Genomic DNA, 25599 nt, shown 5'->3' with positions numbered 1-25599 from the left:
TATTAAAGTTATTCTTCATCTTATTCTATGCTATATGTATATCTTGTTCTCTTATTTTTCCATTTTATTTGCATAATTATGCTGCTTGCACTATTTTATTTATGTTTATATCTTAAAGGTAGGATAGATAAGAATGGAGAAACCAGCAAGTACGCAGCCATAAGTAATCTGCCCCTTCATTCAGACTTCCTTACAGAGCCCCTCCTCCAAAACACACGAACGCGCACATGACCAATGAGGGCACGAGATAAGTCGTTGCACAGAAAGGCTGACAGGCAGGTAGGCCATCCAGTTACTTTAGCCGGGCCGGCTCAGATGATTGGTCGTGCTTTTTACAGCGCCACGGCTTCCACAGATGACATTTTTTAAATGTTTTTATTGCTATCGGGATGTTAAGAGCATTCCATGGAATATAACAAAAAAAAATTCTGAAGTGAATTACCTACCCCACCTTTAAGTATAGTCATCAGAATCACAACCAAAAAAATCCTTTATTTGTCCCAAAGCAGTGACATTTACTTTGTTACAGCAAATAAAGGGGGTAAAGAGTAGACTAACACATTCCTAAAATAGAATCCAATAAGTACACATCAATGGTAAATAAATAAGCAGCAGCATAATTAAAAAGTTGTTGAACATATAAAAACCATATAAAAGTCATGAAGTATGTGTGTTGCATTGCTGGAGGAGCCTGGGACTTAAGAGCTTCATGACAACTTGCTGTTGACATGCAACAATGAAATCTTTAAATCTTCTCACTTTGAATATAAGAAGTTAGAATATAGATAGCCTATTTGACCTGTACATTGAGTTAAAACGATTGAACGATATCATCAGCTGTACAGATTTCCCATCTTTAAAGGATACGTTTCGACTGTAGTTCTCATTATGTGCTGCTGTATCCACAGTTTTCTTCTAGTACACAATTGTTTGGAATACAACAAATACAAGATAGCCATAGGGGGAAAATAGCGTGTAACAACATTTGGCCAGTATAGCTTCTTTTATGTCTCTCCTAGTTGTTTAAAATTCCTTTCAGGGAGGTGTGTGTAATTCATTCAGGGATAGAAACCCTCTCCACTGAAGGCAATTGATTTCAGCTCAGTTAGAACCTGGTACAAAGGTGCCTCCTATACACCTCTCTCGGTGATATTTCCATCTTAAACAGTGGATCTGCTTTTTCAACATTAGATTTCCTCTATCCCTGATCCCCTGCGTCTTTCTGGCTCACACCAACTTTTTTCTACCCGGCTTAAAACAAAGTGTAGCAGAAGTAACTTTCTCTCAGTCAGGCGAGGCTAGATCTGAATCTGTCTGGCCCATACTGAGTGATTTATCTCCGCACTGCATGTCTGTGGAGATGTGTGTGTGTGTGTGTGTGTGTGTGTGTTTGTGTGTGTGTGTGTCTATAGGGTGTAAGTGTTTTTTATTTCAGCACTCTCAATGTAAAAGGCCATGGTGAGGTACTTCCAACTTTAAAGTCAACAGTTTGACAGTGATTTTGTGCCCTGCAGCTTTCGTCACTAATCAACAGCAATGCAATTCCACTCTTTAAATGGTTTTCTTTTTCTTTCTCTTTCCATCTGTCTGTCTCCTTTTCTTGCCCACACTCTCTCTTTCCTTTTTCAAATGACCAACTGAGAATCCGTTGATTAAGTCTCATAGATTTTAATATTTTACGCAGCATTTATTCGTCCCTCACCATTGTTTTTCTCCTCTTCTCTGCCTCTCTTTGCCTTTCTTTCTTTCTTTCTTTCTTTCTTTCTTTCTTTCTCTCTCTCTCTCTCTCTCTCTCTCTCTCTCTCTCTCTCTCTCTCTCTCTCTCTCTCTCTCTCCGCGGGTCTCCAGGTTGGACGTTTTTTTCTTCCTCACATTTTTTCTCCCACTCATCCTCTCTTTGTTTTGACGTCCTGTAGTTGGCTGTTTTCCCTTGGATCATCCCTTAGTCATAAATCACTGTCACCCCACTTCTAGAAGCGGGAAACCAGCTGCCAGCATCAACAATTCAGGGCTTGTGTGTGCCCGTGTGAGTGTGTGAGTGTGTGAGTGTGTGTCTGTGTGTGCGAAAGAGTGAAAGAGGGAGAGAAATGAAGAGAATATTTCAAAGTGCTCACCATCTCAGTGAGCATGCATCTCACTGGGCTTGTTTGTGGACCCTTCATCTCTCAATACATCTGCACACATCCATGCTGTGAATATTCTGCTACGCGCATACTTGTGTGTTTAGATGCCCTTGACCAAAACTGAGGGATGAGGCTCACTGGACTGTATCTGATATGAACATTATTGCTGGCTGGAGGTAACACACAGCTCTGCATTGTATTGTAGTGCCGGCTGTGGTCACAAAATATGAGTATAAAAGCAAAAAAATGACAGAAATAAGGAAACAAAAAATCTGCAGAATAAATACGTGCTCACAAGGGACACAAACGTTGTCATTGTGCTCACAAGGTCGTCAAAAATATGTGAAATCAGAAGTTTTATTTCTGAATTCGTCATAAACTAAATTGCCTTTATGTCAAGCTACATTGATTGTTGTTATTGTCCCAGAGTCAAATTAGTATTCACAGCTGGCATACAGTATGTTCATGTCTTAATTGAACAATGTACAAATACACGTGTATACCTGGACACTGGCTCAAGTGTATATATATATATAGTTTTACTGCACCTGTTTACACAGATCCAATACAGTCAATTTGACTACATTCTTAAAGTGAAATGTCTGGCATTGTTGTTATACTGTACATCATTATCATCCTTCATGGGATTTTATTTAGCGTTGGTACTTCAGATGCTGGTCTCTTTTGTAGGTCCGATTTCTTCCTAAACTGTTTAAATGCCAAATGAAAATGAATATTCCTGTTAACATGCAGTCGTGCATTGACGTTTTTCCATCAGTGTCAGGCTTGTTCAAACACGTAAACACTGCCCCCTTAATTCTTTCCATCTACCACTTTCTTTAAAAGGTCTGCTTGCAATATTTTTGCATCTCCACAAAAATAAGTGTTTCAAAATGTTAAAAAGTAGGTCCATTTCTCCTTACAACCAGAATATGGGCTTTTCTTTTAGGCTTGCATCCGAACCTCAGCCTCGGAGCTAGGTTGGCTAGTACAATGCACAAAGATGGTCATAAACAGGCAAGAGGTGGTGTGTCACTAATCACCCTGACATCTCCCAAAAGCACTGTATTAGAAGACACAATATTGGCATGTCCAACACGTCTTAAAGGGGAAATTGCTACATTTGGTATAAAGCCTTAGTTCAATAATTCAAGCGAAATACAAATGTGAGATATCGTCAATAATAGTGGAATTTTAGTAGGAATTCAAATGTAGTCAATAATATCTCCACTGTATTAACACTGTCAGATTGTAACACAGGCTTGATATGATCATTTACAATCTTCAAGCTCATGCCAAGATAACCCCGATGACCACATCTGAGGCAACCCATAATCCTTTCTGTGATTATGTTCACTGTCTGGAGGACTGACACGTCCCTGACTTCTGGTCTTCTGTCTCTCAGTCAGGTGTTTCCACATGGCCTGCCTGAGGAGTTCACCCTCATCTTCACCCTGGCGTTAAAGAGGGCTGCCCTGGGAGACACCATCTACCTCTTCCAGATCTCTGATCAGCAGGGATACCCACAGGTGCACACCCCCCACCCCCCCCCCCCATCTCATATTCCTTTGCCCTCTTCCTCCATCTCTAACCATCCATCAATCCCTTTGTCTACTCATTCTTCCTGTCTCTCATCTCTCTTTTGCATAGTCATCCACTTTCCCCTTCGATTTCTTCTCTCTCGTGACACCTTTTCAATTCTCTCTCCCTTTCATACCCTGCGTCTTTTGTCCTCTCTTTATTCTTCATCCGAGTCCCCATCTGACTGGCTCCCCCGTCCCTCCGTCGCTCCTCCCTCCATCATCTTCTGCTCTCATTCATTCACCTTCATTGTTATTCATACGTGTTCCATGATGAAGCACTGGAGTCCCTCAGAGTCCCCATAATCACTGGGAGTCTGAGGCCAGATTGAAATACTCAATGTGTATGATGGATGAAGGCCAGGTCTCCTCATTAGGAGTGATCGATCGGCTGTACTGCATGCGTGTGTAATTAATATGTCTTCCCTTTTACTTCATCTCTGTTACTGTGTTACTTGGTTGGCTGGTAGCAGCTTTTAATTATCACTCTTTTATGGGAGCAACATCTTAAGATAGAGTTCATTTCTATTATACATTGTCATATTGTTTGGTGTTTTAATTAGCGCTTGTGTCAAACCCCCAGTTCTCTGTAGACCTCAACGGACCCGATGGCACCCTGTCCCTGCGCTCCAGGGGGGTAGACCCCACAGCTGACGAGGTGAGCTGCGTGTTCACCGGGGAGGGAGTGGAGGCCCTGATGGACTTGAGCTGGCACAAGGTGGCCCTCAGCGTGCAACATGGAGCCGCTTCCCTGCATGTGGATTGCCACTCCATTGAGACCAAACCCATGGAGCCCCGTGGGGTCCTGCCCACCGACGGACACACGCTGCTGGGCCTTCGGGCTTCAGATGCTGGGCCTGTGCAGGTACGACTCAGAGGAGAAAGAAAATACTGGAAATGCAAGGAGATTTTGTGCGGGCTTCTGGTAAAATATTCCGTGCATGTTTGCCCTATCTTTGCTATTGAAGAGCTTTTGAACAAGATTAAGCTCCACAATGTAAATGTCATCTAAACTTGCTTTTTGAAAGTGCGGTGACCTTTAGTCCCTCTCTGTTCGAAGAGCAAACAGTTACTTATCTGCTTCAGAAGTGTTTTGAATGAACAAAATGCCCTTATTGGGACCTCTGCCATAGAGCATGGTGTGACAGTGCTTTGTTGCATTAGGTAATCCACTTTACCTATGGCATTAAGAATTTAACAAACCAGGCTTTTTCTGAACCTCTCTGTTTCCAGCAGGAAGGACAGAGTGAAATACTTTTAGTAAACAAACCTCCCATAAAAGCCGTTCAATTATTTGTCTGTGTGTGTGCATTTTGAGACCATAGGCTATGGACCTGAGGTGCTTTTTGCTTTGAGGCAATCTCTTTCACTCCTGATTTAAAAAAAAGTGAGCATTCTACCTGGGAGAATGGACCTGTAGTTAGCTAAGGCTATTAACGCTGAATTGATTCGGTAATCCAGGCACTTAGTTTGATGATCAATTAACCGGCCTAGTTATAAAGCAGGCAGGGTATTTTGTTAGTGCAGGGACGAAGTTTTAAAACCTACAAACACACACACACACGCGCTTAGACTTCTAGACAAAGGGCCTTCCTAATACTTTATATAAACGAGAAATTAATTGGCTCTCAGCCTTGTTTACTACCTAATCCAAACTTTATTTACATCATTAGACAAACAAACAGAGGAATTGTGGAGGGTTAAATGTCTGCTTAATATATATTTTTTCTGCCTCTCTTTCCTAGATGGACATTCAGCAGGTGGTGCTGTATTGTGACCCCTCCCTCGCCCTTCAGGAGGCCTGCTGTGAGATCCCTGGAGCACGGGTGAGACTGGCAACCCTAACTCATGATAAAGAAGCAATGGATTCGTGTGGAGTCGAGAGTATAACATATGCTCTATTTCCTGCATCGTCAGTAGGCTACTAACAGTAATAACAGTACTGTTAAACCTGGAATTTAATAGGGAACCTTTTTGAGAATTAATTTGGGGGATGTTTTTTAATTTAGGAACGATTTATATATATATAATATAAATTAAATCCATTTCAATCTGAAAATGTTGGCCCTTTTCCAGCCCAAACTATTGGTCTAACCCCATTGTTTACACATGGTTAAGGTGGGATATGAGCGTGGCGCAACATCATCAGTAGAAAATATTTTTGCTGTGGCTTTAAAAGAGTTTCTTTATAGGTTTAAGGCTTACACAAATCTTAGCTTCAGGCAACAGGCTCCTGCCACTCTGTTTGGATACATTTGAAGCAAATTCTTCCCTCAGTGAAGCCTAATCTAGTTATGATCTAGTTGCTGGAGGGTTTCTGTGCAACAGCTGCTGCAAAAAGCTGAGTGTGAGTTTTTAAAATGAATCATAAACAATCATAAAATAAACTTTGAATTTGCTCTGGAGGTTTATTCTTTCTAATCAGCTAAATGTTGTCTTCATAATGCTTTAAGCTCAATTGTTTTCCTATAACTAATTTTAGTTATCAAACTTTTTGATATGCAGGGAGAGCCCATTTATGGTTACCGCCATTTTTTGAATTAGGTTTCCACCAAAGCTGCCTTTTGTTTGTTAATAATATATTCTCTGAGGCTTTGTTTTACTGAGAGTATTAGGAATACACATTGGCTGGGGCTTAGAGTAATTCCATTGTGTGCAATTATGTCACATCAACTGCTAATAGGTTTGTACTCCAAAAGTGTGACCAAAGCCTAATTATAAGTATAACTTGCTCTCTTCTCGATCCACCAATATAAAATGTTCTACTTGTTTCTCTTTGTATTTGTCTTTGTTTTCCCTATCTTCATTTTCTCTTGATGTGTATTTTTGTGCAGTTATTGTTTGCAGGCTTCAGAGAACTAGAAAAGTGATTCATTGGACCACAATACAGCATTTTAGACAGACAGACAGAAACAGAGCATGTGATTGTTCAGGTATGGGAAGAATAGCAAACAGCCAGTTATTGGGATTTATTTTTAAGCTGGAGGTATTTTTGTGCTCAGCCAACTTTTTGTCAGAATTCTCCAGGGTGTCTGTGCTTGCGTGTTTGTGTGCACCCGTTCGTGTCTTATTTATTACCAAATGAATTTTTCAGAGGGATACAAAAAGGGTGAGAAGTTCCCAAAGAAGTTCGAAACTGTAGTCTTACGGAAGAAGAACTGAATGCTGAATTTGTTTTGATTAGATGTTTTAACGAAGGAAATCTTTTCCAAGCTGTGTTTAAGTTTGAAAATGAAAAATGGAAGAGCATGGATGCATATATTAAGGCACTCAGCCGCATGCTCACACCCCCATGAAGTTTGTAGCGTCTTGTATCACAAAGGAAAGAGATACAAGTGCTGGGTTTTAATTGCATTGACTTCATGGGCTTGCTGCTACATTGCACGGCATACATAAGATGGTACACAGGTGTGCCATTTGGTTCTATTAAACATACAGTAGGTTCAGATGGGATAATTGTGAATTCTGTTTATGTTATGTGCTTAGATAAAAAACTTAAAATAATTGTTGAATAATATTGCCCGTTTGTCTATAATTGTGGTTCCATAAGCAGTAGCTGTTATCTTGTGATATATATTCTATAATGCTGTAAAAACATCCCCTGCCAACAAATGTATGAACTGAAGTTTCTCGCCAAAAACTACAAGTTACAAGACTACATTGAACACATCATAATGAGGCCTGCAGATGTTTACGTAATAGAGCGTAAATGCACCATAGGAACTCTGTTCACCAGATGCTAACAGCTAATGTAAGCTAGCTTTCCTGACGATTTTAAAACACATGTGGTGTCTCACAATGGAATATTATCAGTATAACAATAGGGTGTACTCCGTTGACGCGTGTTTGGGGGGTTAATGCGTCCCAAACACATTTTCTATCATCCCCGGAAAGAGTTGAGAAACCGTTAGTGTCGAACCCAAACGGTAACGTTTAACACAGCCAAACAGCACCCGTAACCGTGGTAACTGGCAGAAATGTAATTAACACAACAATGCTAGTACCCTAATGTGCGCAACTGTACTCTTGAGAATCAGAATCAGAATACCTTTATTAGTCCCACAGAGGGGACATTTGCAGCGTTACAGAGCCACAGACATCTTAGTGTCGCATATCTTACATGCGTTAAAAAAAGTACTAAGTTATAATATAATAAACAAACAACACAACAATATGCTAAAAAAGTACTAAGTTATAATATAATAAACAATATGCTAAAAAAAGATAAAAAGTTACATAATTTTCAAAAATACAGATCAAAAACAAATACAAAATCTACAAATCAAATCCTGTAGCAGTTCTTAGGATTTAGCAGCCCGGTATAAATTACAGTGTTATTAAAGATGGCATATGTATATAAAGTATATATTGCACATAAAGCACATATTGCACATAGTTTGACGGTATTTAACAGCAAGTTACACAATTTACAAAATACAAGATACGTACCTTGTAACAGTAACAAGGGTTTAGCAGCCAGGTATAAATTACACAGTTATTAACGGCATATATATTGATTGATTGATTGATTTAGTGGCCAGGTATAAATTACACAGTTATTAACGGCATATATATATTGCACATATAGCACATATTGCACAAAGTTGGTTTGTATTTAGCAGCAAGGGGTGTTATAGTCTGTGTTGTGGTGTGTGTAGGAGGGTGATGGTCTTCTTTAATAATAACAGTCGGCTACATGTCTTTGTGAGACGTGCATAAGTGGGTTTTAATAATACATTTCCTCTTGAAAATGAGGTTCAATGATTTGTTCCCGGTCTTAAAATATGTTTATTGTTTGTTTGAAGTGCCCACCAGATGCTCCCAAGAGCCGCCGTGCTGCTGAAAACGACCTGTTGGAAAACACTTTTAACCAGGTAAATGCACACAAAGAAACACTTGAACAATGAAAAACATATGTAGTCGCAGACACATTCATAACAACACAAACACAATTAAACGTTATACAGTGACATACATTGAAAATACACTTCTTATGCTTTAGTTATTTTGAAATCAATGCCAAGCACTTATATCCGGTAACAAGTTGAGAGGAATTGTTATTGAATCTTCCGTAAATGATCTCACCATCAGGCACAGACACGAACAAGAACTTGGCCTCAAACTGCTGTTCTTCAGACAGTTTGACTTTTTTTTAGATCCTCCTGCTTGGAGACCAACACTGGCCTGAAGGACTTTTACCGAATAGCTCAGTTGTTCTGCTTTGAAACTCTACCCTGGAAAACATGTTTTTTACTCTGCTGCCAGTCTTAAGTACTTTTATGTAACTTCCCATCATTTCAATCTGCTGTCAGCTATCATTTAAAAATATCTGTGGGCTGTGTCGAATAAGAAATAGAGCCGTCATTTCCATGTTATTTTATAGCTTCATATATTTGTGTAAGAACATTTGATACTTTTGTTCAAAGCAATATAAAGACAAATTATTTTGGTAACTACAGTTACAAAAACGTAGGCATTACATTTCTCTCTGTGTTTTACTCTCTCACACCTGTCATCATTCCTCTCTTTTCCCTCCGCCATAAGTTGCTTGTATTAGGATGTTAAGTACTTTATATTTCAGTATTCCATGCCTAGTTATATTACCACCATCATCCTCAAAGATCAGTAAAGCAGCCCAGACACATTTCTGTCCTCATTTCCTATTTTCTTTAGCGGTTCCGTCTCTTTTTCTCTTTTGCCCTATTTCTCAACCTGCTCCTACATGCACAGACTAACTTTAGGAGTTTCTATTTTTATCTGTTAGCTTCGTACACGGTAAATGATCAATGTAAGCCAAGATTCCAGTGTGCAGGCCAGATGTCCCTGAGCCATAGCACCGCTTTTATTAAGCTAAGTCTCACTGAGTGACATTCCACATACTCAACTTTGAGCACGTGGAATGTCCTGTGTTCTGTATACTGAGAAAGTGATGTACCGTACATCATTTACAGGGTAAACTGGGGTCAGCAATTGGTGAATTTACATTTCTGATCCGTCAAATTGCCTCGTACAATGTTAATCAAGTCAGTTTAGGTTGGGTCTTGAGACTAATTTATGTAAGCAAATTAGCATATTTCCCCAAATGACTTCTACTTTAAAGCTGGCGAATAAATATTCATACATATTCGGTCACAGCTGGTTCTAGCTATTCATTCAAATTACATGATGCTTATTCAAGGTGCAGTATTTAACCAAGACAAGCTTTTTAAGTTTGCACCATCCCATCAAACTCTTCATTATATGCCATGGTTTGAACAAGGTTTGCCTGTTCAACATTGCTTTGTAATAACTGCCCCCTCAAGCTGATCATAGAGCATTATGGGATTAATTGTCTTATTGGACATACTGTATATAGCAAACCGCCTGTTCTGGTGATGTCAAACAATCTCTTTTTCGTTTACTTCTGGAACCAGGTTTGTGTGTTTGGGTCACAGCAGTAACCTCCTTGCTGAGGTTTGATGACACATCTCACCCACAACCTTCCAGGATTGTAAACCAATTTTTATTTTCTTGCTTTCAGCCCAGCTCCTAGCTTAAAGGTCATCTTCTCCTCAGAGGACCCACAGGATTATTTGTGTCTTCTATCCCTGTTTTCAGTGTGTTTCTACTTCAGTTTTTATGTTGAGGTCTTGTTGTTTTTCCCCTTCTAACTTGCTGCCTTGAACAATTTGTTTCCGTTCAGCTTTCCAGTCCTTCCTCCATGTTTCTTTTTTTCCCTTGTCTGATTTGTGAGTCTGTGCACAGCAGGGTCCATCTTTTCATTGCCTTTGGGCTCATGGATGCTTCTCTCTCTGCTCATCTGCTTCCATCGCTTTATATTTCACTGAGAATAAAGGAACAATGACCCGTGTTTGAAACCAATATGCTCTTTGTTTCTCCTCCCCTCTTTGTTGTGTATCTGATGCAATTAAATGTAATGGAAACAAGGTTTACAGGGACGCACCGCACATGCAACAGGAAGTAAACACGCTGCTTACGCAAAATATGTCATTCGATGTTGATTATATGTAGACTTTCAAGTGCAACAGCTGCCATTCCTGGAAACATCTTCAAGATATTACTACATTACATAACATTACATGTTAGACGCTTTGGGGTGAAGTGTCTTCCCCAGGGACACAACGACATGCTGACTGCAGTGGGGTTTGAACCTGTGCCCCCCTGATCCGAACACTATACTACTATTAACTATAAGTAAATTGATTTCTTGAAACAATTTAGGGAAGAATTAGGGCTGAAAGATTAAGTAGGTTACAGTGCTGCCAAAATAAGGAACACCAGACTAGATAATATTTCTGTGAGTGCTCATCAAAGGTACTGAATAGGGTGTTGGCCATGAAACTGTCAACACTAGGGACTAAACATAGACAGAAACTATTTCCGACCAATCTGATGCCAAAAATGGTAGTTCAATTGAGGTCAGGTTCATCATGATGTGAAAAATGAAAGGTCTGACATTTTCTTTCTTTCTCTCTCTCTCTCTCAGGATTTTTTTGCAACAAAGGATCTTGCCGATAAAGTAAGCCTCACAATCCACACACACTTGATTTTTACAGTATTGCATTTCTAATGAGACATGCAAGATAGCACATACCCTCGACCGAGGAAGATGGCCCAAAGCAAGCCTCAAGCTCCCACAGTCCAAACCAGGCACGTTCAGTTGAATTAGAGACTCAAGAAGTGTAGGAGACGTGTGGAATTCAAATAGGAAGTACACATTGTATGCTCTGTGTAGGCATGTTGTACATAAGGGATTGATAAAAGCATTAGCCCATCTCTATTTCCTCCTTCCTCCTTCGCATATACGCAGCTTGCCGAGGGACTGAAGACTGATTTACACCTCATTATGTTCCGGGTCTCAGTCGGGAGTTGCTGCTGCCTATTCATTTTGTCATTCACCTACAATAGGCATGTTTTGTTCACAAATAGAATACGAAACTCTAGACGCTTCATTATGTTGCTCCTGTGCGTGCTTACTTATGCAGCTGTCCACATCCCTTAACTTCCTCCAATGTAGGTTATTACCTGGGTTGGAGCGCACAGCTTGCTTCACCAGTGAGGGCAAACACATGCAAAGTGACTTTCATTCTGTTCTGTGGATTTAATTTGGTTATATTACACAGGTGACAGGATTGTCCAGGGTACAAATAGGCAAATTGCCCATAGGAATGCATTGATACTAAAAACCTGATCTAATGCCCTGCGACACAACTGCCGACAAAGATGTCGAGAAAGCTTTTTTTACTAATGGGATTATGCTAATAAATGGTTTGAATAACGGGGAGATATGGCTTTTCCTGCACAATCCTAATGCTCAGTCAGAAACCAATTGTAATTCCGGCATGCTGCTTCAGCCGTTCCTCTATAGCTTGTTACTACATCAATGACTTCCTGCTCTGGTTTTATATTTTCATGAATGTGCAAGGTGTGGCCCTTGTTCTATCAAGTCCAGGCAGCTAGAAAGACGATGCCAAAAAATGAGCCCATTGGGATGTTTAAGACCAAAAAAAAACATGGCTTACTGACAGGATGATGATGCCAAAAGATCCTTTGAGATGTTTAATCTAATAAATGAGATAAGTGTTGGCATGCATAATGTAACGACATCCTGTGTATTGGGATGCTGGATGTCAAAAAGTGAGTCGATTTATTTAGATGTGAAATACTTAAATAAGGCACTCTACCAGGATGCCAATTATACAGTTTTGCACTCGAAGCTGCACTAATCAATATTTATATATAACCAATGGATAAAATGGCTATGCGGAACATTAAAATAATTGCTGGTGATGACTAACAGAAGTTTCCCTCGACTTTACAGAGTGCTAAAGCAACTAGAGCGCACATAATACAGCGTTTAGCTGCTAAATTTGGATTCTCTAGAGTCTGTGAATTGTACTGCCAACAATATGTTAACATTCATAAAGACAACCAATTAATTCCAAACTTTCACTTAGTGCCATGAGTTTAAAAAAGCACAGAATAATGTTTACTGTGAAAAACAAAGCACTTAAATGCTGCTACTAAAAACCAAACACAGTTTTACAACGAGACACATGAAACAGAGAAGAGATTCATACGAAGAGAATTTTATCTCCTAGGACGGAGACTCGGATCCAAAACATCTGGAAAGAGGCAGCAACAGCCAGGGGAGAGAGAGAGAGAGAGAGAGGGAGGGGTCTTAGGATAACTGATGGTACTCAACAGATAAGCCTGAGTGAAAAGAGAGGACAAGGGGGAGAAAGTAGAGAGAAAATAGGGAGATACTCAATTACTTGTGGACAACAAACGAACACAAGGTTAGAGAGATGCTTTTAGATAATCACTGCCTATTATACTGTAGAAGTAGAAAAACAACTGATAGATGTACCATTGTAACATCCTGTGTAGTTAAAGACGAGAAAGTTGGCTGAGTCATTTTACTGCCGTTCCATAATGCACAGAGACAGTATGCTGAACTTTTACAGCAATCTCAATGTTCCATTTCAAAGCAGGATGTAGAGAAACAATAACGACATATATGAGGTTATAAGCAAAACTATATGAGTACTTGACTAAGCCCACAGCCAGAGAGGAGCTCGGAAAGAGTGACTCGTCACTGCAGCCGGCCGAGCCAGCCATTGATAGATCTGTAGCTTGTAGGAGGGAGGGTGGAGGGGGGAGGGGGGGGAGAGACAAGAGAGAGAATTACACATTGTCTCCGCGCTGTTACTAGCCCCCTTTCGTCGTCTCAGCAAGCTTGTAGTTGCTGCTCCAATATATGCAAACTTCCTGGTGTGTGAAAGCATGACTCCCAGAAACAGCGGGTAGGGGATTTGGCTTTAATTACTCGCTTCTGCTAAAATTGCCTCAGTTATTTATAATGCTTATCCTTTTTTGGGTATGTGTGTGTGCCCTCCTGTGAGAAGCAGCCGGTCTCCTCACTCCTGTGCTGTGGGAATCAGACATTCCTATTGATCTCCGTATCCCGTGGGAGGTGTGTGTGTGTGGTGTGTGTGTGTGTGCGTGTGGTGTGTGTGTGTCTGTCTTGTCCACCTCCCATCCTTTTTAACTGCACCGCAACACAGGGCTTCAACAGAGTTTAGTTTTGTGTAACAGTGCCACCACCTGGTGGATATAAAAACTACACCCTATTTGACTTCCAACACAAACTTCCTTTTACTTCAGTATATTACATACAGTTTATTAATACTAATTATCTGTCTGTAGTGTGCTGGTTGTTTATTCCTGAATAGGGAAGAAAATGTAAGGGTCCCTGATCTTTACTTTCAATCCTTTCAGTTAGAACATGTCATAAGCGTAATACTGCAGTGTGTGTGACTGTATGTGTGTGTGTGTGTGTGTGTGTGTGTGTGTGTGTGTGTGTGTGTGTTTCAGGTAGCTCATGGGTTGAAAGGAGAAAAAGGCAACCAGGTGAGTTTTAAAGACAAAGATGTTCAAAATGCAAACAGACACACCAAAACCTGTGTGTGTAGTACGACTAATATCAGGGGAATGTGTGATGTCATTACATGCTCAGACATGCCTAGCACTGAACACTGATATCTATACACACACACACACACACACACACACACACACACTTTGATGCTGCCGTGGTATAATATCACGCTGGCTATAGACCAATCCACCACTGAGCTGATATGCATTCTTTAGTCGTTGGCTGATTCTTTTCCTCACCCGCACGCAATCATTTTTCTTTTCATCCTCCCTCTCCATCTTAGGGTGCCGGCTGTTCTGGCTCCCATTCAGGTCCAGTAAGTATTTCTTTCCATTGCGTCTCTCGCAGAAAAAACATTGTCTTGTTATTTGGCATCCTGCACTGTTTGAACCTGAACATTGGCACAAATGTGTTGTTTGATGATACATGCCAACCAAGTGTCTCTAACCTCAGTGCACAGAAGGACCCCAGGGCCAGAAGGGAGAGAAAGGCGAGCTGGTGAGTGCCAATCCTCGGCCACAGGTCACAGCACCACAGCACACTGCCTCCGACCACGCCAACCCTTCAGCTATTTAGTTTGATCCTTGTTCAAAAAAATCATTTTTTTCAATCATCCAGTCCCAATATTGATAATAGAGTGGGAATGAGTGTGTGCTTTGCATGTTGATTTAACCATTGTGTGGGCATGCATTCACATTTGCTGTGTCTAAGTATACACTGATTCGTATCGATTGAAAAAACGGAAACTTAAATAAATGTATTAGTGTCAACAAATGTGACATAGCTGTATTAGGTTAGGGTTACATATAGAAAAACATACGAAGGGCCTGGCCAATTACTAGAGGAGAGGTATATTGCCTCATAAGTTGAGTTATAAGTTTGCAAAATCGATCAAATGTAGGCAAATGATGCTTTATACTTGAATATGCTTTCTGAAAAAACAGCCAATATCACAGCTCTCCAGAGGGTTTCATTTATTGTGTTAGCAGCTCATTCCTTAAAACAGAAAGTGGGCTTATTAACACATGAATACTGCTGTGTAATATATAATTACATATATATTTAACTACAATACAAGAACAAGCAAAAGTTTCATTTGTGGGCCATATTTCATTGTACTTTTTGAATTAGCTGACGGCCAATTTAAAATGGTCTGCGGGCCGCATTTGGCCCCCGGGCCGTTGTTTGGACACCGTTGTTGGAAGCAACTATATTCATTTTGACCTAATACTTGTTATTTCAACTTAATATTATTGCTTTCAAATAGCTCTGTTGACATAATACATTTAATTAAAGTCAATGTTTCAGTTTTGTGTGTGTGTGTGTGTGTGTGTGTGTGTGTGTGTGTGTGTGTGTGTGTGTGTGTGTGTGTGTGTGTGTGTGTGTGTGTGTGTGTGTGTGTGTGTGTGTGTGTGTGTGTGTGTGTGTGTGTGTGTGTGTGTGTGTGTGTGTGTGTGTGTGTGTGTGTGTGTGGCATATGTATCTCCTGCTGAGAGTCCATACGGGTTGCGGGATGGTCACTGTGTTGTTTGCTATGCTCCAGTGGTGTGTGTGTGATGTCTCTTTAGAGCCAGGTCATTGATCTGGGTCTCGTCTCCATTCCTCCTCTCCACAGGCACTGCCCGCCAACTGGGGCGAAGCAACAGGGTACAAGGTGAAAGGTTTTTAAGAAACATTCAGTGATGAATAATAAAGATGTGACCTTAACATGTTCATCTAATTCATTTCCATTCCATTATTATTTTAACTTGTGTGTCTGTCCTTTTATTTTTCCCAACTTGGCGTAGGGAGAGAAAGGTCAGAAGGGAGACTTCGGTTCTCACGGACTCACGGGCACTCCAGGGAGGGATGTAGGTGTATTTTTTATCATTCATTTTAATTATTTCTGTGTTATGTTCTCCTTTACTTTGTTTTACAGAGTTTCCATAATAAGAAACACTAAGTGTGTTACATTTGCTTCAAGGTTAAGTCAAACGTTAAACAAATCACAAATGCTTAAATGAGCGTTCTCTCCCAAACACACTGATACACCTACACACCCACACGCTCTTAACACAGCCACTTTTATCAGGCTAAGGGAGGATATTCACTAAACTTATACGGTGTTACTCTTTAAGCTAAGACTCCCATTGATATCTGTTCTCCCCCCCATCCCCTCTCCCATGGCGTTAAGTCGGCCTGTTAATACCTGTTAGATTAGGCTAGAGCAACAAAGCTTGCACAATCAATGCTGCCTCATTGACTGTGCTATTCGTCTCTCACACAGGCAGGAGCCTATTCAGCACGTCTTAAACCTTTTAATCTTCCCTGTTCAGCGCGGTGATCCTGTAGACGCATGCAACGTTTTTGAGGAGCAAATTACAACGTGTGTGTGCTCGGAGATATTCCCCTTTGGTTTCCGGCATCAGAGACACTCACATTTAGCCGTTCAGCGGGCTAAGTGCTGGCCGTGGACGGATGGATTTTGGTTGGAGGGGGAGATATTTCTTAAGCCCTCCACACGTCGGACATTGTTAATATGAATGTGCTTGTTGATGTGACTTGAATCAGGCAGGCAGAAAAATATTGCATATGCACCGCTGATGATAATACATCTTACACACTCACCCTCTGTCTATTTCCAATTGGAACATGTCAAACAAATGAGGGAGAATCAACAAGTGTCCTTTACAATTTATGAAGACATTTTGGAGATAGATTGCTGCAGAGCTTGCTTAATGATTCTGGGCCGACACTGATGATGTCACTTGCCTTACCAGTGCTTTTTCACTTACCTCTCTGTATGTCACCTGTTTCCCAGGGTCGAGCAGGGTCCATCTGTGTCGTCGGCCCCAAGGGACACAAGGTCTGTCTGCATTACATCTGGGAGCTCTACCTGTCAGTCAAATACTTTCAGTTCAGTTTGGAGGTAATAAAGCTGTGTTGACTTTCTTTTCCCAGGGTACCCCAGGTTTCGTGGGTCCTGAGGGGTTGGCTGGAGAGCCAGGGCAACCCGGATATCCAGGAGTTGGCAAGCCAGGCCCACCGGTAAGTGTTGTTTTTCTAATAATGAAAGACATTTGGAGGAATTGACTAATTATATGTGCTCTTATTGGAAGGTGTAATTTGAATGTCATTACTTGTCTTAGAGATGGTTTCAGTTGGACCAGAAAGTACTTTTCTTTAAGATGATGCTCTGATAAGTGCAGGGCAGGACTTGGCAGAACTCCTTCTTAAGTGCAGCATTCATTATCCTTATTAGAAGCATAAAACATCTTAAGAATGGCTTTTGAAAAGATTTATGCACTTTTTTTTTTTTTTCAGGGCCTTCCTGGTGGACCTGGTGGTTCAAAGGGAGCCACGGTAGGTTTTGAGACATGACATAAGATATAGATGATGCTTGTGTCATCCATTCGTAACACAATATTTAGAACATTACTGAAAAGATGGATCAGCTCAACCAATAGGAACGTTGTGAAACCACTGATCCAGACATGCATATTAACAACATCACTCCATTTTATGTTTGGACTGTAATTAAAGGTTTTATTGAGCTTCTGTGGATTCAAAACATCTTGTCATCAGGCTTGCAAAACCCATATTTACATACTAGGTTCAAAACTGATGTTTTCTTTTTAAGATAACTGACAATAATCTTCAGATATGTGATTTGTGTTCACAGGGAATGGAAGGCCTCCCGGGAACAGACGGATTAACAGGAGATCCAGTAAGAGACTTTCAAACACTGATTCATATTCAGCTTTCAATATACATTAACTGAACTGCTTAATCAGTGTTTGACTTGGATTACGATGTTTTCATAGGGACCGAGAGGACCAGGGGGGTATAAAGGAGACAAGGTACCCGCAAACTCTGTCCTGTAATCTCTAAATCTGTGCATGTGTGTGTGCTATCTCATCCTCATTTTGTGTGTTTGGCTCAATCTCCAGGGTGACCCATGCGAAGTGTGCCCCGTGCTGCCTTCAGACCTGGATAACACAGTGGCAGTGCCAGGGAAACCGGGCCCAAAGGGAGAGCCTGGAGTGACAGGGATAGGAGAGAGGGGACTGACTGTAAGCACACCGGTTTGAACGCAATGCCGAGCTGTAATGTATTCTGAACCGACCCCGGGTGATTCTGTCCAACACTTTAACGATCTTGCCACATGTTTTATGAGCGAGTCGTCGCTGTAGCTGACGATTGAACCTTGAGCACTTGTTTGATAGTGTGTATATATATTATTTTTCTTATCGCTCTGTCGGAAGGTATATGGTTTATTTCCACCTTCAGGGGGTTGTATTTGCCCTTGTGATTCTCACTGCAGCTCAAGGAGAAAAAGCGTGATATGCTGTCAAAAGTGTATTCTCCGAGGCAGAGGTCATTTTGGTAATGTAATCTTAACGCACCTTTCTCTGTGGACTGTGCATCGTGTGTCTCTTCTTGTTCTCTCTGCATCCTCCCACTTACTGCAGCAGGTGGAATGGAGAATGATTTGTAGAGGAAAAAAAAAATAAGAGAATATAAATCTAGAGCCTTATGAGATTCTCTGTGCAACGATTTCCAATAATGCCAGCATCCATCTGTCATACCTGGTTAGGGCAGAGGGAGAAGGAGGTGGAGCAACACACAGAGAGAGAGAGAGTGAGCTATAGTATGACCTCTCTCTATCAAACTAACAATACTTTTTTTTCTCATATTTACCAGGGGCAAACGGGGGCAGATGGAAAAGCAGGACAGAAGGTATGGAGTCTTTCTTTCACAGCTCATGGTTCATTCATATGCTGTGGAAGCGTGACCTATACCCACTCATCTGCATCTCGACACATTCAGATATGCCTACATCAGCAGTGCAGGAGGCTCTTTTAAAGCACATGCAAGCAAACTAGCTGAACCAAAACTCTAAAAAAGAACATTCAGTACTCCTACAAATATAGTATGTCTAAACCCATATTCAAATGTATGCGTTTACAATATTTAAAAAATATGTAACTTGCACTTCTATTTGTTATACTTATACTATCTTCTACCGCTTATCTTAGTCAGGTCGCGGAGGTAGAAGTTCCAGTGGCACTCGTCAACTAGTTTGAAAAAAGAACGTGTCTGCTGTCTTACTCGTCATTTATGTCCAATCATAACAAAGCAGATAAGTTAAAGGTAACCTGTCATGGTCAACCTCCACTTTTTGAACAGCATGAACACTTAATACTGGGCCTATCTTGCAGATCAAAGATGTTCAAAGATGCAATGGTCAACAAATCACATTCAAAACCACTCCTTTCCTGTCAGATCTCAAAATAGTTTTTTTCGTTAGTTACTACATACTGGCAAAAAAGTCACATAACTCCTTGAATATGTATGTAGTTAACCTTCCAGCTAACAAGTGCAATTGTAGTCAAACTACCAGCTTTCAAGACAATGACGTTCACTTCTCCCCCACACTGATGTACTACAGTAAGCTTCCAATGTCTAGACGGACTCGAAATCTCAAAGAAAAACATGTTCACCGGAGGCAGCTGAGACTAATTTGCCTTCTTTGATGTCTTTGTGTCTGTATGTCTTGGCAGGGGGAACAAGGATCAGGTGGCATCAAAGGAGAAAAGGTCAGTTTTTATTAGGCTTGAGATTAAACAATCTATCATTAGACTGCTTTACCCAGCTGTCACTAATGGCCCGTCTACACAGCGGCGTGCGTTGAAAGCTTCACCATTCACTTTGAATGGGGTGATGTCACTTTTCGCCGAACTGCATTGTGGGAAGCGACGTGGAGCTTTGCTGGCGTGGCTCGCTGCAAAAGTTGAGCAATGTTCAACGTTCAAATGTCAGCCAATCGGATCATATGTCGGTACAAGCTCTAGCCAATCAAACCGCTGCTTGTGTGTCAGGGGTGGGAGATTCATGTGATTGGTTGTTGGTCGAGTTTCAGACACGCCCGCCGGCAAGCTTCAACGCACGCCGCTGTGTAGACGGGCCGTTAGAGTACCCTAATTAGTGAGCTTCACTTTGTAAGTCTCCATTACCTGTATGTATTTGTATTGTAGTACTGTATGTTAGTTTTTTCTTCATTTTCATGATTCTTAAATGTGGATATTGTTTGAAGACGTTCTCGTACCCCCTTTTAAACTGTCTACATGCTTTAGGGGGAGCAGTGTGCTGTGTGCCCCACTCTCGGAGAGTTAGCCGCTAACCTCCCCCCTAATGTCGAGCACCAATTCCTGACGCAGAAGGGAGAGCCTGGGATCGGAGAGAAAGGAGAGCAAGTGAGTCTGTTCCTAATGCGATGCCAGGGCTGATGGGGTGAAACAATAAGAAACAGTTTCATCTTGTCATTGTTTAAGGACTACTGTTTTACTGAAAGAAAGCAATAACATGGTAGGAGAAAACGGATTGGGTAATTGTTTTCATGATTTTTCTTAACGTCGGTGTGTTTGCTAGCGTGTGTTAGCAGCGATAAGCACCTTCGTTAAAATGATGCATCGTTTAATTTCTCCCGCTCCACAGGGAGAGCCAGGAAAAGCAGGATCACCTGGACTTGGAGGAGAGAATGTAAGTAATGTGACACGCAAAAAAAGACAGCTCTGAGACTCGGTGACCTCAATTGCAGACTCGGCTTACATAAGGGGAACTCACTCAATAGGCTGCACAGTGAGACTCGTAATAGACTTCATGAAAAAGATCATCACAGCAGTGCGCTCATTTTAGGGCCCAAAACTGTCCGCCATAGGGACTCTACTCTGCAGGGAACTTATTAGTGAAAAGCTCAGGTTTTGAAATCCAAAATCATCTGACATGGCTGCCTGTAGGGTAGCACCTTAACTATGAAATGTGAATGACCAATTTAAAATACCCATCCATTTTATCAATTCAAATGCTGCAGTGATTCTATTTTTTACTTGACTGCAGGGTAGCGCAGGCAGCAGAGGAGCTGCCGGTAAGCCGGTGAGTTCAGATTCACTTCTTTGAAAGCGAATATTTTTGAGGTACACCTGCTGATTCAGTGTTGTTAAATGAAATGTGTCCGTGTGGCAGGGGAAGCAGGGACCAAAGGGACCCGGTGGCAAGGCTGGACAGAAAGGCCCTAAGGTAAGAGAGCAGAGGCAGGAGGAACATTGATCGACATCATATAGGAAAGTACGGTTTTTCAGCTTCTTCAAGAACTTTTTCAGTACTTCCTCAAATGAAGTGCTAGATTACTAGACAGTTTATTGCTAATTATGCAATAGCAAGTTTCATTTCAAGGATATTGAACATTTTCCACATTACTTTTACAGATGAATTCCCAAGTATCTCACAATTATGTTCAGAAACTAATCTGTGTGCGCGTATTTTACGATACAATAATTAAATACTTCTCTCTCATTTCATTCCTTTTTTTTATGACATGAATCTGGTGACAGGGAGAGCAAGGACCGCCTGGTGTTAGTCAAGCTGGGCCCAAGGGCGAAAAGGTAACGGACAAATAATTAGTTTTTGCTTCATTTCGTTTGATTGTCATGCAAACTAACCTTCCTGACTCCTGACCCCTCCCCAGGGCGAGTGTGGTCTCTGCCAGCCGGCCGAGGTTGGTAGCGGACCCGCCGGCTACAAAATGCCTGACGGAGTTCGAGGCAACCCAGGCGCACCGGGCCAGCAAGGTCCAGCTGGACCTCCGGGTCAGGGAGCCGAGGGCAGACAGGTACCAGTGCTCTTTAAAAAAAAAAAAAGTATGGCTAGAAAAAGCGTATGTAAAAGCACAATCTAAGAAAATTCCTACAAACAAAGAAGCTGCTTTTCTTTTGTGGTTTATCTTAGTTCTGAGTGTTTGCATTGTGGCATTGCTCAAAACGGAAGCAATATTGATCAATGGGGCTATAAAACGGAGTGATGGTATCTATTCACGCACAACACCGCAAACACAGAGAAACACACATATGAATTGTCAGATCAGAAAATTGTCTCGGCCTCAAAACTTTGTTGGTCCTTCCTTTAGAGGGCAGTATGATGCTCAAGAGCAAACAGAACAGGTACTCTTTAATCCCTGCTGCTTGCCTTGTCTTCAAGTTGTTATTATATTGAAAACATTGCTTGAGTTTGTTTCATTGTGCTTCATGATAACAAACTACGTTATATGCTTTTATTGCATTTTATTAGTTATTATACTCATGACACATGCACATGGAACAGAACTGCAGTTTACAATCAAGCTCCTATAGAACCAAAATCATTATTTTATTACAACAGAAATGTATTCTGCTCATGACACCTCTATCTGAATGATCTGAATTTATTTGAATTAATAATAGAAATTTAAAAAAAAGCAAAGCAGCTTCTTGCCATTGCATTTTGTTGCCATAATAAAACCGATTAAGCCGCATCTGGATGAGCGAAACCTTTTTAAATGCTGAATGATTTCACCCTGCGGCAGAATCAACCATAATGCTTTTTGTACAAATAGGATATGCAGGAAGTCTCCTCCTACAGCCAGAGTTGTTACTAAATGTAATAAATCTCTGTTGGCTTCTGTCACCCCTCCCAATTACATGCCGTGTGCCTCTGCGGTTATCTTTATGTCAGTTATTTTTACCTGAACGGATAGAGGCTTGCATGATGATCCCAGGTGACTGCACATGTCTTGTCTTTAGTGTATTTGTATTCATTTGTACATCACTTTCTATTTGCCTACGCAGGGCCCACCAGGACTTGCTGGTGCAATAGGAGAACAGGTAACTTTGCTGTCACATGTAATTATAGATCTTGTCTGTAGAAAGCCGTTGTGTACTGTATTTGTATTTTCACACTCTGTGTATTCCATCAATGACCCAGCGACAAATTCACACCACATTAACCAGCCTTCACTTCAGCTGAGAAATTGAAACCAACTAATCAATGTCTCTTGGGCATTTTGTATGGTTTTATAAATAACTCATGTCCACACACCCAAAACCTTAAATAAGAAACTGCATAACCTGGAGGAGTTACACTTCTCAGAGTCACTGCATGCCTTTAGAAACAGACTAGATCATTTGGCCTCTGCTGTAGGAGATCTGCGGGAAAACAAGCACACATGGTACGGAATAGTATTTCAAAGGAGTCTAGGCACCCTGCTTTTTTTCATCAAGTTTTTTGGAACATTCACATTGCTTGAGCCCCAAAAAAACTGGGAAATAAATCTGCCATCAACCGAGCCCGTCTAATTTAAATTACCTTGAAGCCCTCCCACAATCCTTTTGCTTCGGCTTCAAAGCAGAATGAGAGGATTTCTAAGGTTGATACCACTCACATCGCTAATAGACAGTAAAAGTAATCTCATAATCAAATTCAGAAATTCAAACCAGCCAATTATAAAAAGGAAAGTAATGCTTTCCTTCCTCATGAAACTCTTGCAAAAGTTATATTTTTAATATTATTTAAAAGTAGACTTACTAGCGCTGTAGCAGTGGGTCTGGACATTGTAATGAGCAGTTACCTCAGTATGAGGGCAATGCAGCGCAGCGGCCATTAGACAGCAGGAGTGTTTAGGACCCAATTACTCCAAGTGCCCATATAGAACCTTTATATATAGGAATCATGAAAGCTACAGGAGATTGAGTTGAATGCTAAGCCATTTTATTTCAATGTTTCCAGGGTGAAGAAGGTGGACGAGGAGACAACGGACTGGACGGATCTGCCGGATCCCCAGGACTGCCTGGAGAGGCTGGTCGGGACGGACTGAGTGGCTTGAAGGGAGAAAAGGTATGGAGTCCCCAAACTGTTTACTGCATATCTGCAAATGGTTTTTATAAATAATATTTATTAATAATAATAATAATAGATTTATTTTGGAGGGCGCCTTTCATAACACCCAAGGACACCTTACAGGGCATAGGGGCAATATAGGGTACAATTAAAACGGTGGATTTAGTGAAGCCGGGGTAAGACAAGACAAACAACAGGAAATTGACTACAGTACAAAAGGACACAAAAGGACACAGGGTGCAGATTATAAAGAAAATTATTAAAATATAAAAACATATATATAATATTTACAATTATTGCTTCAATTGTAAAGGGGGTACAGTTTCAACAGCCATTTTTTGTTTCCACAATATATGATGAAGCTTTACAGGTGGTTGGGTGTGTTTTAGAGTTTTAACTTTCGGCCCTCTATCCATTGAGACCTCAAATAACAGATTCAAGTTTCAAGGCTTTTATTGTCATAGCTACAGCGTAGTTATGACAACGAAAATCTTAGGTCACAGGCTCCTCCAACAGTGCAACACAAGATGCTATACATCCCTGGTCCCTCTTCTAGACCTACGATGGTGTCCAGTAGTTTAAAATGGAAACTGTATGGCAAAATGGGGCCTCTAGCATTTTTAAATATAAGATTGTTTTTTTCAAAAAGGTCCCTGGATCATGGTTTGGATTTGTTCTGTTTCCCCAGGGCGAAGCTTGTACCAGCTGTCCTCCTTCAGGCCCTGCAGTGAGTGGGGGTGTAGCTGTTCAAGGACCCAAAGGAGAGAGAGGAGATTCAGGTCCCGCTGGCGAAGGCAAGCCTGGCAAAAATGTGAGGAAATTCTCTATTTATTTATCTATAATGTACATATTATGTATTTTATTTATGTATGTACATCTGGCTCTAGGAAAAATAGCTGATGATCATCTCAAATGTTTTTCTATTCAGGGAAAACCAGGCTTACCCGGTGTTCAAGGGCCCACTGGTCCCAAAGGAAGCAAGGTGTGAATGTCCATTTATTCTATTAACTTGTTGATAAATACATTCAGAGGATTGTGCCTGATCATAAATCACTGACAGACTCTTATCTGTGTCGTTTGTGCCCCCTGTAGGGAGGTAATGGAGCTGCAGGAGTCGGCCTTCAGGGACCACAAGTAAGACTGATGCTGATACAGCTCTGTCACACACACACACACACACACACACACACACACACACACACACACACACACACACACACACACACACACACACACACACACACACACACACACACACACACACACACACACACACACACACACACACACACACACACACACACACACACACACACACACACACACACACACACCTCACATCACATCAATCTCACTTTCAACTGGTCTGCACTTGTTGTTGATGAAACTGATATTGATGAAACGGATCTGTTCGACTGTCTCTCAAGTTGTAATGATTGTATGTATTACTTGAATTTTACTTCTGTGTTTAGTTTAGCTTTTTGTTTATGTGTGTCTGTAAGTTGTTGCTATTGTTGGGACCCCCTTGAAAACGAGACGGTGCATCTCAAGGGTCACCGACTCATGAAGGAGACACGGGATGAGCAGTAGCTTTGATGCCAAGCACTGATGGTTTATTTGGAGTTTCGGCCGGAGAGTTGACAAGACAGGTGGTGTGTCACGCGTTGACTCAGCGGTTGCCAAACCAATTCTGAAGAACTCTTTCTGTAGCTCGATGTGTTATCTAGTTCGGAGTGTAATAATCAACATTCTTCATCAGTGAGAC

At 41.1% G+C, this 25599-nt stretch overlaps 1 protein-coding gene across 3 annotated transcripts in view; it reads left to right on the top strand.

Moving 5' to 3' along the window:
- Positions 1 to 25599, top strand: part of col16a1 (collagen, type XVI, alpha 1) — a 66828-nt gene that overhangs the window by 20311 nt on the left and 20918 nt on the right. For all 3 annotated transcript variants that reach the window (XM_079654681.1, XM_079654682.1, XM_079654680.1), the window contains exons 5-33: positions 3529 to 3652; positions 4287 to 4568; positions 5449 to 5529; positions 8509 to 8577; positions 11190 to 11222; positions 14081 to 14116; positions 14428 to 14460; positions 14598 to 14642; positions 15760 to 15798; positions 15932 to 15994; positions 16945 to 16989; positions 17085 to 17171; positions 17448 to 17486; positions 17806 to 17850; positions 17948 to 17983; positions 18074 to 18196; positions 18828 to 18863; positions 19688 to 19723; positions 20261 to 20380; positions 20622 to 20666; positions 21024 to 21059; positions 21150 to 21203; positions 21518 to 21568; positions 21652 to 21795; positions 22787 to 22822; positions 23724 to 23831; positions 24523 to 24645; positions 24763 to 24816; positions 24927 to 24968. In XM_079654681.1, coding sequence (XP_079510807.1) covers positions 3529 to 3652; positions 4287 to 4568; positions 5449 to 5529; positions 8509 to 8577; positions 11190 to 11222; positions 14081 to 14116; positions 14428 to 14460; positions 14598 to 14642; positions 15760 to 15798; positions 15932 to 15994; positions 16945 to 16989; positions 17085 to 17171; positions 17448 to 17486; positions 17806 to 17850; positions 17948 to 17983; positions 18074 to 18196; positions 18828 to 18863; positions 19688 to 19723; positions 20261 to 20380; positions 20622 to 20666; positions 21024 to 21059; positions 21150 to 21203; positions 21518 to 21568; positions 21652 to 21795; positions 22787 to 22822; positions 23724 to 23831; positions 24523 to 24645; positions 24763 to 24816; positions 24927 to 24968 — 2065 coding nt within the window. The remainder of the gene's footprint in view (positions 1 to 3528; positions 3653 to 4286; positions 4569 to 5448; positions 5530 to 8508; positions 8578 to 11189; positions 11223 to 14080; positions 14117 to 14427; positions 14461 to 14597; positions 14643 to 15759; positions 15799 to 15931; positions 15995 to 16944; positions 16990 to 17084; positions 17172 to 17447; positions 17487 to 17805; positions 17851 to 17947; positions 17984 to 18073; positions 18197 to 18827; positions 18864 to 19687; positions 19724 to 20260; positions 20381 to 20621; positions 20667 to 21023; positions 21060 to 21149; positions 21204 to 21517; positions 21569 to 21651; positions 21796 to 22786; positions 22823 to 23723; positions 23832 to 24522; positions 24646 to 24762; positions 24817 to 24926; positions 24969 to 25599) is intronic.

This window comes from Notothenia rossii, assembly GCF_949606895.1.
Source record: "Notothenia rossii genome assembly, chromosome: 10".
Classification (NCBI taxonomy): Eukaryota; Metazoa; Chordata; class Actinopteri; order Perciformes; family Nototheniidae; genus Notothenia; species Notothenia rossii.
Note: the sequence above shows the minus strand (reverse complement) of the source record. Positions and strands in the feature narration are given on the sequence as shown.